This window comes from Platichthys flesus, chromosome 20, assembly GCF_949316205.1.
Source record: "Platichthys flesus chromosome 20, fPlaFle2.1, whole genome shotgun sequence".
Classification (NCBI taxonomy): Eukaryota; Metazoa; Chordata; class Actinopteri; order Pleuronectiformes; family Pleuronectidae; genus Platichthys; species Platichthys flesus.
Window position 1 is genome coordinate 448,241 of NC_084964.1, and position 16,697 is coordinate 464,937.

A 16,697-nucleotide genomic window follows, 5' to 3' on the forward strand; every position below is an offset into this window, starting at 1 on the left:
AACTTTTAATGCAAATCGATCGTCTGATGCAGCTTTCACAAGCAGTCTGGGTATTGTAGGAGGAGGGGGAGTATCTGAACTCCAGTAACCCCATCTCCACCGTTTTTTTCTTCTGTCCGACTACACGGGAGCGTTCAACGAATTACTCCATCAAGGGCTGTATCTAAGAGGCCTGCCTCTTTTCTCATTGGACTGTACGAACTGTCAGCCCATGTGGCGTGGCCAGACAGAATGTGAGACATTTAAATTCATCAGAGAAAAAAAATTCACTGATGCACCGAAGGTTACCCTTCACACAGGGGAAACGACAGAGGCAGCCTTTCCTCCCTACAGTTTAGGTTCGAGGAACACTACCGTGGACTATCGAGGTGTAGCTAACTCAAATAACAAGACAATACATCTCACCAAGTGGCCCGAAGTAGTGATTTTGCAGAGACATCACACCGTCGGTGAAAAACAGGTAAGTTCACTAATGGTTACTAGCTTTGGTGTTCAGATAGTTATGTCGTCGCTAACATGCATGAATGTGTCTCTTACGGTGAAAACCTGTCTTTGTAATTTGTTTACAGTTAATGGCGGTGTTATATTAAACTAAAACTCCATTAATTTGGCATGGCAAGGCAATTTTATCTATGAAAAGGGATGACTGGACATAGTTTCTTTGGTCAATAGTTTTGTTCACCTTGAGAACACCATATGCAAATGTAACTCGTTCGTTTCCTCTTGATGGAGATTCACTTTGTTGTGGCTCAAATTCAAGCCAAAATTAGGAATTATTTCCCAGTAGTAGCTCATTCTTCATATATATATATACATGTTATACTATATTATATAAAGTTTTGATTATGACCATCAACCTTTTTAAATTACCAAAAATGTTAACAAAGATTGATAAATGCCGCAACTGCAAAGTCATCGTAGATCTTATTGATTTACTGTACTCAGAGAAGCTTAGACTGGTACTTATACTGGATAATTGGGGGACGACGACGAGATCTTGTAACAGTCTTGTAAATGTGTTAAAGAAATACGTTACTTTCTCAACAGCCATATAATCTTGTACAACATATAAATCCTCAGCATACTTTCATGTCCAATTATTAGCTGAACCTTCAACATTCACACTGTAACAGTAGTGAAGGGAATGTTTAATATAAGCTGTGACATACCTCTGTATGCATCTGCAAGAACTGGATACGTATTGCAGCAAAATAATCCCCAAAAATAGATTTTTGCATAGATCACTAAGAGATAGCTAAAAAGTGTGGACAGAGCTCCTCAACATAGTCCATTATTACTTTTTGTATAGTTTATTTCAAGGCAAAAAGTGTTGGAAGTCATTTAATACCTGAGTGACAGTACGGCTGGTATTCAAATATTTCTGAGTTAGGTACATCTGAAGAGAGTGATATGTGACCATTGGGTGTCATATTATGTAATAGAAAAAAAGATGTGGTTAAACTAGTGCAATAATAGCATTCAAGCTACATTACAGTCAGTGGTGGAAGAATTTTTTCAGATCCTTAAGTATTTTAATATCATTGCCCATATGGGGGCTGCTTTGAGACATGCACTGAACTCCAAGGAATCTCCGTTAATTTCCGCAGAGGGCTATCACAAATGTTTAAGTGTGAGCCCCCAGGTCGACCAAATGTCCAAATGAGCCAGCATTCCTCGGAACAGACGCAAAAATAAATACAAAACCAAATTGCAAAACTGCCTCTCTCTGCTACAAAACCAAATTACAAATCTGCCTCTCTCTGCTGCAAAACCTCTGACCTTAAGCCTCCGGAGATTTCTGTTTTGTTTTGAATGCGTTGTAGTTAAAGAATTTATGAAGTTGGTATAAATAATTCTGAGGCACGACCAAAACAAATAAACCCCACCCTTTACTGAAGCTCTACCCCCCACATTCATGCACACGCATTGCCAAGGCAGCCACTGGTCTCAAAAAGATGAAATAAGGCACCTCAGACATAAGGAAATGCGACAACACTATACTGACTTATTGAATCTCTTAAAACGCAAAAGTTTATTAACGTTACCCACCTGATAAGCAGAAAAACTGGAGCCTCCTCATCCCTTTTCATCCCATGATCTGTGGTGTCTTCACAGTTTAAACGCATCACTGATGTTAACACAGGTCTTCCCCCTTAATTACTTTCTTATCTTCATTGGGTTAGCTATGAAAGGAAAGGAATAACATTCTGTGAATAACATTCTCTGTAGTGTTAGCATTTCCAGTGGCTAACAGTAGTTGTGTCACTTTGTAATACTTTATCTGAGCTTACCTTTGAATGTTGTCCTCCAATCTCTTGATAGTAGAAGGCAGAAGAATGATGGATTAGAGTACCTATAGCCAAAGAGGATGTTAATGACTGTTCCCAGAGAAATCGCTGTATTCCCCCTGTCCTGTGCACAAGCAAAAATACCCACATTGCTTATTGGTTTGAAAAGTGATGTGCTCCTCGGGTAGCCCGGTTGTCTTTGTTTCCCAGATACAGGCCTGTATATTTAAATAAGTATTAGAATTTGATTAAAACGTTATAATTCAAGTTTTTTTGTACAATCCTTCCAGGCTAGCAGTGTGTTGATAACAGTCAAATATTGATCCATGTTTTTCATTAAAATTTTTAGTTAGTCCCACAATGGGGAAATTTTCAATATTACAGCAGCATAAAGACATAAGCAGTAATGAGTAGAAAAATAAAAGAAATACAGAAAAATGCAAATGAAATTAAACTAATAATTGTAATTGTACAATGTAAAGAAATATATTATGTGAGAGAATATGTACAGTGAATTGATTGCACATGAACCGTTTATATTACACAGACAGAATACTGAACAATTGAGAACTGTTAAAGTGATCTGTTTATAAAGATAAGATAGTCCAAAGGCAAGGGGTCAATAATGTTGGCTTCCATCTGGACCGACAGTGAGTTCTTTCTCCCCAGTGACCCGGTTACAAAATTTCCATATTGTGCAGACCAGTAGTTATGCTGGAAATTGGGAAGATCAAGACCCCCCATGGATTCTGGCTTCATGAGCAACAATAGACTAATCCTGTTATTATATCTCTACGTAAATTTAGATATATATTTGTTGAGGGAGTTGGATAAATTGTAGATAAATAAAATGGAAACATTTGAAAAAAAAATTGTACCTTATCCCTGGTTTCTTCCTATCCGGTACAACAGTAGAGTGCACCATTTACAGATATCCATTTTGATCTTATGTACATGAGGGTTGCAGTTATCCTTCAGCAAATTATATAAATGTGGTGTAATAATTATTCCCAAATATTTAATTACATTGTAGCATTTTCTGTTGGTGTCATATGTAGGAGGCAAGTGTTGGATTTGTTAAAATAAATATGAAAACCTGAATATTTTTTAAATTGTTCTATTGTGCGACATATACATCAATACATGAAGGATCCATAAATATGTTAAAGAAGTATATTATTATTTGTTGGTTATGATGTAATGGGTTTGTATTTTGGGAGGGTTATTTGGAATATTTGTAATTTATTGTTCACTTGTGAAATCCTATTAATTTGGCTCATAAGTCATAATGATAGGGTAACCCTGTTCACCTGTGTAGGAAGGAAAAAGGGTGAGTAGGGACGCAATTTTTGTTGACCCCTAAACCTCGTTACGCAAACTGCAATTTGTCCGTTTGATTGATTTAATCTATGAGTTGTTGCATGGTCCAATAAATGGATCTTCTTTTTCTTTAATAAAAGTTTTTATTGATTGCAGTGATTTTTTTTTTTTTGTCACGAAGTTCCTACAATACATGTACAATTTTGGTATTCGTACTCAAAGTGTTGTGCGCACAAAAGCTGGAAATGGCGTATGCAAAATAAAATTCAGATTTATAAAACCGTGCGCACACAGAACTTAACGCAATGTTCACTTTAAAAATCACAGTCCAGCTCGAAACTTTCGTATTAGATCTTCCTCATATCCCGCACTCTACACTCCTACTTTCATCCATAAATGGTCAATTCAAAGCATCACATGAATATTAAATTAGGCTGCTGACCAATGGGTGAATCGTGACAGAGTCACGGCTTCAAGCGATGTAGAGAGGAAGCAAAACTTTCGGAAACTGAGATCAAGGTGTTTGTTAATAAGGGGGAGGTGAGGAGCGATTTAATTGAACAGTGATGTCACTAACATAATTATGATTATATGATATTGTAATGGAACGCTGCTGCTGCTGCTGCTGTTCACACAGTGAGCGAGAGGGAGGACTATAGAGAGAACTGAGCCTGGAATAAAAAAAAATCGAATACAAAGGTGGAGTTAAAAATACCCACACAGTCAAAATGTGAGTGAACTTGTTGTATCGCCTGTTGGTATTTTTATCATCCAAAACTGAAGGATTATTAAATGAGGAGACAGCTGTAATGTCCCAAATCTATAGGAGATAACAGAATTATTATTATAAGCTAGTGTTTGTACTGGGATGGTTCGGTTCAATCTGTGTAATATTGGACTCAGTTCAGTTCAAAGATGCAAGATCAACGATCTATTGGATCTATATTGACAAATGAGTTATGATCATGGGAAAAAACATTGTGATTGTTGACGGCACTGTTATTTGTGCACGTTTGTGTGTATAGTCAGAGTTTGCGTGGAAATGCGCACATTTTCCCATCATGTTATTTTATAAATCTCAACTGTTTTCAAATTTTGTGTCTATGCAACAGTTATAAATCAGACCTCTGGGCTTTTATTTGTAGGCATTGAATTCATTGTGGCCAAAATTTGTAAATTTAGGTAATGTTGATCTTAATCAGACCCAGCACACCAGCCCTAACAACAACAGAGAGACAGCACTCAGTGAACTGTACCAGGTTATCAGTGAGAAACAGACAGCCCACCCAAATGGATTCCTTATAATGGTTTGGATTTTCAAACATGCCAACCCAAGACAGTTAACCCAAACTCCACCAACACCTTGATTTTCCAACCAAAGGAAACAACATACTGTACTTAATTTCACCTCCAACAAAACAGCATGAGGCCAGCATTGAAGACGCTGGTGAAAGTGACCAAACCTGTCCAGCAGGAGATACGTGTGTGGCTGGATGGTGCGTCTTCTGCATTTCAGGACATTTTTGACACCTCAGACTGGGACATCTTCAAGCAAGCAGCCACACACAACCCAACTCATCGTCCTACAGGAGTACATAAAGACTGTGATAGCTTACATCTCAAAATGCATCAATGATGTTACTGTCACTAAAGCCATCACTTCACATTCTAAAATAGAAGCCATGGCTGACAGGATAGGTTCACAGACTGCTGAAGACCAGGAGCACTGCCTTTAGAGCCGGTGACGGAGCAAAGCAGAGTACCACCGCCATTATACCGGTGCCAAAGAAGTCATCTCCATCCAACTACAATGACTACTGCCGTGTTGCACTGACTCCCACCATCATGAAGTGCTTTTAGAGGCTGGTCAGTAATATCAGGAGAATACGTCCCCTTCTCACCCAGAAGACGGCCTAGACCAGCCAGGAGGGAAGGCAACTTCCTCCCGGCTGGTTCACCTGCTCGTGACATCCGACCTCTGCAGCTCATCCAGAATGCAGCAGCTCAACTGGTTTTTCACCCTACCTAAATTCCCTCACCCTACTCCGCTCCCTTCACAGGTTACCTGTTTCAAATCACTACTTGCATACCATGCTATGAACGTATCGGGCCCATCCTACATCCAGGACATGGTCTAATCTTACACCCCAGCCTTTTCACTCCGCTGTGCAACTGCCAATCTGCCTGCTGTTCCCTCTAGGGTTGAACGATTTGGGAAAATAATCTAATTGCGATTCTTTCCCCAAATATTGCGATTGTGATTTAATATGCAATTTTTTTATTTTATCCTCTTTTTTCCCCCAAAAAAACGTAAGGAAGGATTTAAATATGACCAACACAATATTAGATACATTTAGTGTAGAATATTCTTTCCCACATTTTTATTTAACTGCTCATTACGGAAAACAAATCGACGTGAATACTTGGATTACTTCCACATTGAATTGCATTTTATAAGTGTAGGAATGCGGCGTTGTTATAGTACGTAGCTGGATGCGCTGGAAGGGCAGCTTGCGGATCAGCACCTCCATAGATACCCGTTCATGTCCGGGGTGGTCGTGCAGGCGCCGGGCCTCAGCAGGAACACCCCCATGCTGAACACCTCCGTCTTGCAGATGTGCATGTAGGTGACCAGGGGGCTCTAGCGCCCCGCCACCCCGGAGCTCGGCTTGCTTTTCCGGTCCGCCGCCCACACCACGGTCATCGGCGAGATGAGCTCGCTCTGTGTGTCCGCCACGTTGGCCGAAGACTTAAGGACCCTGTAGGTGATGCAGGCCTGCTTCGCTATCATCTGGATCAGAGGAGTTTTGTTGTCCAGGGGCATTCTGGCTGCGTCTGAGGAAAGCAGCCCGGTGCCCTACTCTCTTTCGCCCGTTGTAATCGCGTTTTATCATATCACGATTAATCGTTCACCCTTAGTTCCCTCATTGTGAGCTAACCACTCAACAAAATCACGACTGTTTGCTTTCCTGGCTTCTAAATGGTGGAACGAGCTCCCCATTGACATCAAATTACAGCATACATTAACTCAAGTGATCAAGACCTTAAAATATTGTAGCGAAACACAACACTTCCCAAATTGATCCAGACATCCAAGCCAACATGTTTGGATGTGAGGGGAAAAAAAATTGGGGGAGAGATGGGTGGAAAAGGGACGAGAGAAGAAGGGAAAGAAACTATCTGATAAAGTGCGTCGAATGGGAATACGACCAGAATTGACATCATAGTTGGTCTACATGGCATAGCCCTGAGTGGAGGAACAATGCTCTCTGAGTCGTAGCTTGTTTGTGTCGCCCCGGTAGAAACAAGGCTATAAATAGAAAACAATGCACTCGGAGGCTAACCCGAGTTGTTGCTTTTGTGTGTGTCGCCCTGGTTGAAACAGCAGGTGGAGCTTTGTTATAAAATAGAACCGGAACGTGTTCCAGGATCCCCCCGGTCTCCGGCTGCATTGTACCGGTGCTTGGGTGCTCGCTCAGCGGACAGCCTCTCCTGTGATGCCCCGGGCGAGGAGGAGGAGGAGGAGGAGGAGGAAGAGCTGCGCCTTATAACTTTTGTTGCCCATACAGATTTGCTACACGCACCCCGAGTTGCACAGCAGCTCGTTGCCGCCTCCGTTTGTCACTTTAAAATAAACTCATACCCGGGATTTTATGTGCATTTCTCCGCAAAAGTTGCAGCAGTGTTAGCCTCCAGAGCTGTAGCCCCTCCACTGTGTGTGTGTGTGTGTGTGTCTGTGCTCAGAATATATGCCCTGTATGAATAAATATACACATACAATTATATACTGTATACACACATATCTAATGCATGTATTTAAATAATGTTAATTTTTATCAGAAGGTTTAGTAGTTTGAAAATTGTAGCTTCAATGAAGAAACACAACAAACAGATACAGAAATATATGTGTAGGACAGTGACTTAAAATGATTTTTTGCACACTTTTGCTGCAGCATTTTGTATCAACTGGTGGCTCTTCTCTGCTTCACTGGTCTCCTCAGGCTCTCCGTAGTTTCCCCGGAGGATGTGCATGTCGGATAAATGTCAGAGTGAGTCTGCATGACCTCCTAGTATAAGGTCCATAGTAATCCATGAGAAGTTGACTTGATAACACTCGTTAAATTGTTTGTTAAACATGTAATAAATAAACATTCTGCTAATTCACGGTAACCCAGAACATTTGTGCAAACTTCAACCAAATTTTGTATTGCAAAATTGCATATTTCTGTATTACAGAAATATGAAGCATTTTTAAGGTTAGTGTTAGCTTCTTAGCCTTAGGTAGTATCGAGCCAGGAGAACTTGTTTCAGCAACCAGTCTTTAATTGTCTAATCTCAGCTCCACCTCTCGGCCCCTTTTCGGATTAGTTACGAATCAGGAATAGTCAGACACTGCCACGATCGCCACAACCAATCCACTCTTGGCTTACAGAGGCTACATATCCATCCCTTATACAATAAATACTTATAAAGAAATACCAGATTTCAGCAGCATATTTCCCCCCCCCTGTGTCTAGACATGAGCCCTCATTGTAGATCAATTAGGGTGCTGCATAATTTAACCTGCCTTGTTAAAATATTCCCTGCAGAACCATTTGATCCAATGGTAATGCATTACTGTGTACGAGCTGTGTTTGATAGTGCACAGAATGAAATAAATACTATTGGTATTTTTTCATTGTAATGCTGATGATGTTGTCGTATTATGCACTGTCAGATGCTAATGATGCCATAATTAACAACTTATATGCTTTTGATCAGCAACCTGCATATCATGATTTATCTAGGAGCTTTACATGGCCTTTGCTTGTTTTGAAGAGTGTGGATCGATTTAAAATCAACAATTAAACATTTATACAAAGTATAAAGCTTACTTTAAGTCGCTTTGGATAAAAGCAGCGTTAAATGATATGTAATGTATATAATAAATATGTTTCAATCTGTTTAAAACACATTTTCTCAAATCACAAAATTAAATAGTATGTTCAAAAAACGTATATAACATATAACATAGGTTATATACCTAGGCCCAACAATCCTATTATGAAACCAAATTCAAATTCTAGATTTTTTTGGGATATAAACCAAATTGCACACACTCCCTAAATATCAGTACACTAAAATGTATTTTTCTAATAAAAATTCATGAATAATTCTCTGGGAAATTAATGAAAATGTTAGATAAACACTTAATCTTTCAATGATAAACAAAGAAATAAAATCCTCGATTTAAGTCTGATCCAGATCTGCACCAAAATGTTATGGGTAATGCACTACCCCTCCACAAAATGTTGAGTAGTTTTTCTAATATCCCGCTACCTAACAAATAAACAATCAAAAACGTTCTTCTGATGTCAGGTTTTGCATGATTGAAGTTTTCTCAACTGAGGTTTCTGCTATAGCAGTTAGAGTTATTATCCTCTGGGAACTTCCACTCACTTTTACGAACAGTAGAATGTCTTCTGATTCTGATTCTGAAATCTCAAATAAATTTTTGTTTTGCAATACTATAGTTTATTTTTACTATTTTCATAATGGTTGGATTTTTCATTTCTACAAAAATCGTAAGTGAGGGGAAGTCAGCAACATGGGCGTAGTTGGTGTAGGGGTACACACAGAGGTAGGGGTACATGCTTTGAATTAGGGTAACATTGTCCTAAGCTGCTAGGTCATTGGCTGATGCATAATACAAAAAAGGCCTGACCTAGAAATAAGCAACAAAGACCAAAGATACACACACCCAGGGACACACATACACACAAACACACACACCTTTCAAAATGTATATGCTCATGTACACAGAATAGTCCATGAACAGATGACATTGTCTACTATAAGTGCTTTTTCATGCATGCTCAGAGGGACTCTTTTCCAAAACACTTGTAATACATTACAATTACAAATCATTGGCGTTGTGTTAATGAAAATATTTGAATTTCTTTCACTTGAAAGTGAAATACTGAGTGTTAAACTGTCTCATCTCATTTTCGTCCGCTTATCCGGGGTTGGGTCGCGGGGGGAGCAGCTCAAGCAGGGGGCCCCAGACTTCCCTTTCCCGGGCCACATTGACCAACTCTGACGGGGGGATCCCGAGGCGTTCCCAGGCCAGTGTTGAGATATAATCTCTCCACCTAGTCCTGGGTCTTCCCCGAGGTCTCCTCCCCACTGGACGTGCCTGAAACACCTCCTAAGGAAGGCGCCCAGTGGGCATCCTTACCAGATGCCCGAACCACCTCAGCTGACTCCTTTCTAAGTAAAGAAGCAGCGGCTCTAATCCGAGTTCCTCACGGATTGCTGAGCTTCTCACCCTATCCCTAAGGGAGACGCCAGCCACCCTTCTGAGAAATCTCATCTCGGCCGCTTGTACCCGCGATCTCGTCCTTTCGGTCATCACCCAGCCCTCATGACCATAGGTGAGGATAGGAACGAAGATCGACCGGTAGATCGAGAGCTTTGCCTTGCGGCTCAGCTCTCTTTTCGTTACAACGGTGCGGTAAAGCGAACGCAATACCGCCCCCGCTGCTCCGATTCTCCGGCCAATCTCACGCTCCATAGTACCCTCACTCGCGAACAAGACCCCAAGGTACTTGAACTCCTTCACTTGGCTAAGGACTCATTTCCTACCCGTAGTAAGCAATCCATCGGTTGTCTGCTAAGAGTCATGGCCTCAAATTTAGCGGTGCTGATCCTCATCCCAGCCGCTTCACACTCGGCCGCCAGCCGATCCAGTGAGTGCTGAAGGTCACAGGCCGATAATCCAATGAGGACCACGTCATCTGCAAAAAGCAGTGACGAGATCCTCAGACCACCGAACTGCAACTCCTCCCCACCACGACTACGCCTCGATATCCTGTCCATGTATATCACAAACAGGATTCGTGACAAGGCGCAGCCCTGACGGAGACCAGCATCCACTGAGAACGAAACTGACTGGCTGCCGAGGACGCGAACACAGCTCTCGCTTTGGGAGTACAGGGATTGGATGGCCCTGAGGATAGACCCCCTTACCCCATACTCCCGCAGCACCTCCCACAGTTTCTCCCGGGGGACCCGGTCATACGCCTTCTCCAGATCCACAAAACACATGTAGACCGGATGGGCATACTCCCAGGCCCCCTCCAGGATCCTTGCGAGAGTGAAGAGCTGGTCCGTAGTTCCACGTCCGAGGCGAAAACCGCATTGTTCCTCTTCAATCTGAGGTTCGACGATCGGCCGAACCCTCCTTTCCAGCACCTTGGAGTAGACTTTACCAGGCTGAGAAGTGTGATGCCCCGGTAATTGGCACACACTCTCTGGTCCCCCTTTTTGAACAGGGGAACCACCACCCCGGTTTGCCACTCCTTTGGCACTGTACCCGACTCCCACGCAATGTTGAATAGGCGTGTCAACCATGACAGCCCCTCAACACCCAGAGCCTTTAGCATTTCTGGCTGGATCTCATCAATCCCTGGGGCCTTGCCACTGCGGAGATGTTTGACCACCTCAGTGACCTCCACCAGGGAAATTGACGATGAAACACCATCAACCTCGAGCTCTTCCTCCAACATAGAGGGCGTGTTATTCGGATTCAGGAGTTCCTCAAAGTGTTCCTTCCAACGTCCAACGACCTCCTCAGTTGAGGTCAACAGAGCCCCATCCTTACTGTACACAGCTTGGATGGTTCCCCGTTTCCCCCTCCTGAGGTGCCGGATAGTCTTCCAGAAACACTTTGGTGCCGACCTAAAGTCCTTCTCCATGGCCTCTCCGAACTTCTCCCACACCCGCTGCTTAGCCTCCGACACTGCAGCAGCTGCAGCCCTTCGGGCCTGTCGGTACCCTGCAACCGAGTCAGGAGTCCTCCAGGATATCATATCCCGGAAGGCCTCCTTCTTCAATCGGACGGCTTCCCTGACCAACGGTGTCCACCACGGTGTCTGAGGGTTACCGCCCCTTGAGGAGCCTAAGACCCTGAGGCCACAGCTAGCCGCCGCAGCTTCAGCAATGGAGGCTTTGAACACCGCCCACTCCGGCTCAATGCCCCCAACCTCCACAGGAATGCCAGAAAAACTCCGCCGGAGGTGTGAGTTGAAGATACCTAGGACGGGGGCCTCCTCCAGACGTTCCAGGTTCACCCGCACTACTCGTTTGGGCTTACCAGGTCTATCCGGAAATTTCCCCCATTCCCTGATCCAACTCACAACCAGATGGTGGTCGGTTGACAGTTCCGCCCCTCTCTTTACCCGAGTGTCCAAAACATGCGGCCTCAGATCAGATGACACGATCACAAAATCGATCATTGATCTTCGGCCTAGGGTACTCTGGTACCAGGTACACTTATGGGCACCCTTATGTTCAAACATGGTGTTTGTTATGGATAATCCATGACTAGCACAGAAGTCCAATAACAAACGACCACTCGGGTTCAGATCAGGGAGGCCGTTCCTCCCCACCACGCCTCTCCAGGTGTCTCCATCGTTGCCCACGTGGGCGTTGAAGTCACCCAGCAGAACTACGGAGTCCCCTACTGCAGCCCCATACAGGACTCCATTCAGGATCTCCAAGAAGGCAGAGTACTCTGAGCTGCTGTTTGGTGCATAAGCACAAACAACAGTCAGAGTTTTCCCCCCTACAACCCTAAGCGTAGGGAGGCGACCCTCTCGTCTACCGGGGTAAACTCCAACACCGCGGCGCTCAGCCGGGGATTTATGAGTATCCCCACACCCGCCCGGCGCCTCACGCCCTTGGCAACTCCGGAGAAGAATAGAGTCCAACCCTTGTCCAGGAGTACGGTACCAGAGCTGAGACTGTGCGTGGAGGTAAGCCCCACCAGATCTAACTGATAGCGCTCCACCTCCCTCACAAGCTCTGGTTCCTTTCCCCACAGCGAGGTGACGTTCCACGTCCCCAGAGCCAGCTTCTGCCGCCCGGGTCTGGTCCGTCGAGACCCCTGACCTTAGTTTGTTCGGGCTATGCCCGACCGGGCTCCGTGGCAAACCCGGCCACCAGGCGCTCGCCATTGAGCCCTCCGTCTGGGTCTAGCTCCAGACGGGGGCCCCGGGCTTCCTCCGCGCCGGGTCCCATCTCCTCTTTTTCCGATATTCATTGAGGTTTTTTGAACCATTCTTAGTCTGGCCCCTCACCTGAGACCACTCTGCCATGAGAGACCCTACCTGGAGCACAAGGCTCCAGACAACACAGCCCTCAGGTTCACAGGGACACGCAAACCTCTCCACCACGATAATGTGACGGTTCCAGGAGAGGCTGTGTTAAACTGTATACATGTGATTGGTAATTGTGCATGCACATACTGAACCTGCTGCTATCGCTCTTAGGGGCCCACAGCTTACAAGCACATGTCACACATTCATTCATGAGCCATAAGACTCAAGCATTTCACTGCCAGCGACTGCTTCATTTTATTGTTGTGCATTTGACAATAAAAAAATCTTGATCTTGATCTTCACAAATTCTATTTCTAAGAATTTCTTAGAATTAAAAAAGAATTCATTTTTAAGTTAAATTAAATAGTGACAAGTTTTCAGCAAAACAAATAATTTAGTGGTATGTACCATCTGTAGTGCATTTTAAAAGATGATCTCAGACTTGATTAGGATAAAGTTACATAGACACTGTGTAGAATGTTGAGAAGAAATTATTCTTGATGTCTGTGTTAAAATCAGGGTTATTCGTTAAACACCAACTTCCAATGTCATCATCCAATTATAAATGGTTGAATAAAACGTTTTTCTTTTCTTTTTTAAATCAAATAATCAACCAAACGTTTAAACAATTAAATGTGAAATCTCAATCTAAGCCCATCTGTAGAAGCAGTATGGTGCCAGTTGACACTTAAAAAGAAGGAGTTCACAGTTCAGTTCATGCAGATGAAAATGAACTAGTTAACGTTCATAGTACATTTTATATTGGGATGATTAAGTGACATGTGTTTGGTTATGAATCGATGGTGTCGGATCATGTCTGCGTGTCGCTCCATTCATTTTAACACTGAGTCCTGAATGTGATCGTCACGTCTTGTGTTGTACTGAGCACAACATGTTGACGAGTCATTTTCATTATGTTTAAATGCAGCCTCATAAACTCTGGAGCGAATCAAACAAATACCAAGTTAATTCATGTATTGATCAGGTCCTGATATCTAGTGTTGAGTGTTTATTAGTTCAAGTGAGAGCAGAGTGGAAGAGGACACAGAAACTCAAACTCGGTACAAACCAACTGCAGCTTCTGCTCTGATCATGACGCAGCGGCGCTGATCATTATAATATAATGCCAAATTATTGTGCCAGTTTTGGAGGCAAGGTTTTTGCTTCCAACGCATGCCTGTGCAGAACACAGAGCATAACAATGATGTGTGGTGCATCGGATTTCACAAGCTCTCCAAAACCAGATTGTCGTCCCAGCATGACTGGAGCTTCGTCCGAACAAACTACAGAAACCATATTCCACGAAAGATCGTTTTCTCTGAAGAAGTCATCCACGAGTTTCTACACATCGACTGCCATGGTTGTTGTTGTAAGAGGCTTACAAAATAAAAAATCTTCCTTTATCACATCTTCTTTCATATAGTGCACGAATACAAGAAGCTGGCTTTGATTGGAAACGTCGATGGTCTCCTTGAGTTGGAGGCTGAATTTTGCTTGGCTTGAAATCAGATCTGCAACTACTAGAGCCAAGATGTCATCAACCGAGAACAAGCAGAGTGCCTTTTCATTGAATCTGGCTCTCTTCACCTTGAATTCAGCGAGGGTTGTGTACTTGTATTTCCCATCTCCATGCAGCTTTAGGAAGTTTTTCGTTAGTTTTACCGGTGCTAGAATAGAATTGCTCAACTTGGCAGTGCAAATCGTGCATTTAGATCGCTGACTCCCATCACTTTCCTTTATACACATAAATCCATATTGTACGTATTGGTCCAACCACTTTCTTTTTTTGCTCACCATAGTTACAATGAAGGGATTGAAAGATTAAAGGAATATCACAAGTGACGTAAAATAACACGTCACAAGTCGACGAATATTATGAGTGGCCTGAATTTATTTTGTGTAACACATTTTTACTAAGCAACTAAATATTTGTAATCTAACACTGCGAAGAAACTTTTTGAAACTAACAGCGGGTCCACCCCGTTGTTTTTTCATGTTGGTATCTGCCCCCCCCCCCCCCCCCCCCGCTCTGTTGAGGTGCACTGACAGCAGTACTCTATGGTCGACAGCAGTTCGCTATGGTCGACAGTCGAAACACCGTCCTGTGTGGCGGGACATGGCAGCGGTGTCTCCTTCTCCTTCTCAGTTCTTCCACCCCCTCCGTGCACTGTGGCAAAGCCCCTGAGAGTGACTCACCGAACCACTGGGGTACGATCGTACCCAGGTTAAGAACCACTGCTCTAGTAGAACCAGACACATCTGCCTTGACAGGTTGGGGTGAGCAGAGAAAAATGGGGAGGAGAGGGGAGATGGAATGGAGGTGGAGAATGAGGAGGGAGAGACCAGGAACAGAATCAGGTTTCAGCTCTAAATAGTTGTTATAATGAAAACAAAAAGAGTGATAATTCTGGATGTAAAGATTTCATTAATGATAGCAGCTCGCAATCCTGCAGAGCTGGAGTCATACCTGCAAAGAGATAGAGACAGAGACAGACTATGGGAGGGAAAAAACACAAAGTTAGTGGCATTTAAGATTAACCTTAAATACAGAGATGGTGTCTGCCTCCCGAACCCAGAGTGGAAGCTGGTTCCACAGGAGAAGAGCCTGGTAGCTCCACCTCCCATTCTACTCTGAAAGGTTCTTGGAACCACAAGATAATCTGTATTGTGGGATTGAAGTGATTTATTGGGACAATATGGTGTTATGAGCTCTTTTTCATATGAAGGGGCTTGATTTTTGAGGGCTTTGTGCTATGTGAAGAGCAGGATCTTGAATTATATTTCGAAATGTTTCAGGGAGCCAATGCAAAGAAGCTAAGACAGGAGAAATATGATCTCTCCTTCTAGTTCCTGTCAGAAGTAATGCTGCAGCATTTTAGACCAACTGGGGGCTTTTAACAGACTTACTAAGACTTGTTGCTAGTCAGTCTGGTATCAATCATTGAGCACAGTGCATATAAAATGTGCACCCTCTCATGTTAATGGCATATCTCTCTTACACTCTGTTCACAGTAACTCAGGATGGATGAGATAGTCATAGCAGGCATTTCGGGACGTTTGCCTGAGTCCAACAATCTGGAGGAATTCTGGGAAAACCTTATCAATGGTGTGGACATGGTGACAGAGGACAACCGGCGATGGACACCAGGTGAGACTCCACATAAAGCTGGATTTTGTTGATTGTTCTTCAGTGGAAGGTCAGTCTCACTCTCTCTCAACCTAATTATTTTGTAGTCAAAATCAGATTGAACTCAGCAAAAATTGATAGAGGTAGGCACAATTTGTAGCTATTAGAAACACAATTGTATATGTTTCACAGAGCAGCAAAAATCCAGTATGACAATCACTAAAGCAACGAAGCCAGCATCCTTTCATGTCTTTGTTTTAGTCTGTACAGCCTATTTCAGACATGTCATGTGGAGGATTCAGCAGAATTGGGTACGGAGTCTCTCTGCAGTTTTCCTTTTGCACAAGAACAACTCAGTGGGAGATTTGCAACAGCAACAAATTCTGGGTGGTGCAACAAACAGAGACAGGATGTAACATATTAATTCTGCTGCGGAGATTACAGGATGTTGTTTCCAGCACAGCGAGCCTGTCGTCAGCTCTCATCACCACAAACTGTTGACATCTTTATCAATTCAATTCAATTATAGTTGTTTGTCGCCAGGTATAGTTGTGTAACCATCATGTTTCAGATCTTTCAGACTAGTTGATATAGTGAGATAATAGGAATGATAATTATAGATGTAAAGATGTCATTAATGTTAGCAGCACCATATAATAATATTGATGATAATGAATAATATGAATAATTATAATATAATGATAACTATAATAATAATTGTTGTGAGGGCAGAGAGAGGGAGAGAGATGGGAGTTCCCCTAGCAGTCTAAACCTATAGCAGCATAACAAAGGGATGGTTCAGGAATCACCTGAAAAATCCAA

General features: G+C 43.0%; 1 protein-coding gene across 1 annotated transcript in view; it reads left to right on the top strand.

The window, feature by feature from the left end:
- The first annotated feature begins 256 nt into the window (after positions 1-256).
- fasn (fatty acid synthase) overlaps positions 257-16,697 on the top strand; it is a 72,848-nt gene continuing 56,407 nt past the window's right edge. The window contains exons 1-2 of the mRNA XM_062378931.1: positions 257-460; positions 15,761-15,896. Coding sequence (XP_062234915.1) covers positions 15,770-15,896 — 127 coding nt within the window. The 5' untranslated portion in view covers positions 257-460; positions 15,761-15,769. The remainder of the gene's footprint in view (positions 461-15,760; positions 15,897-16,697) is intronic.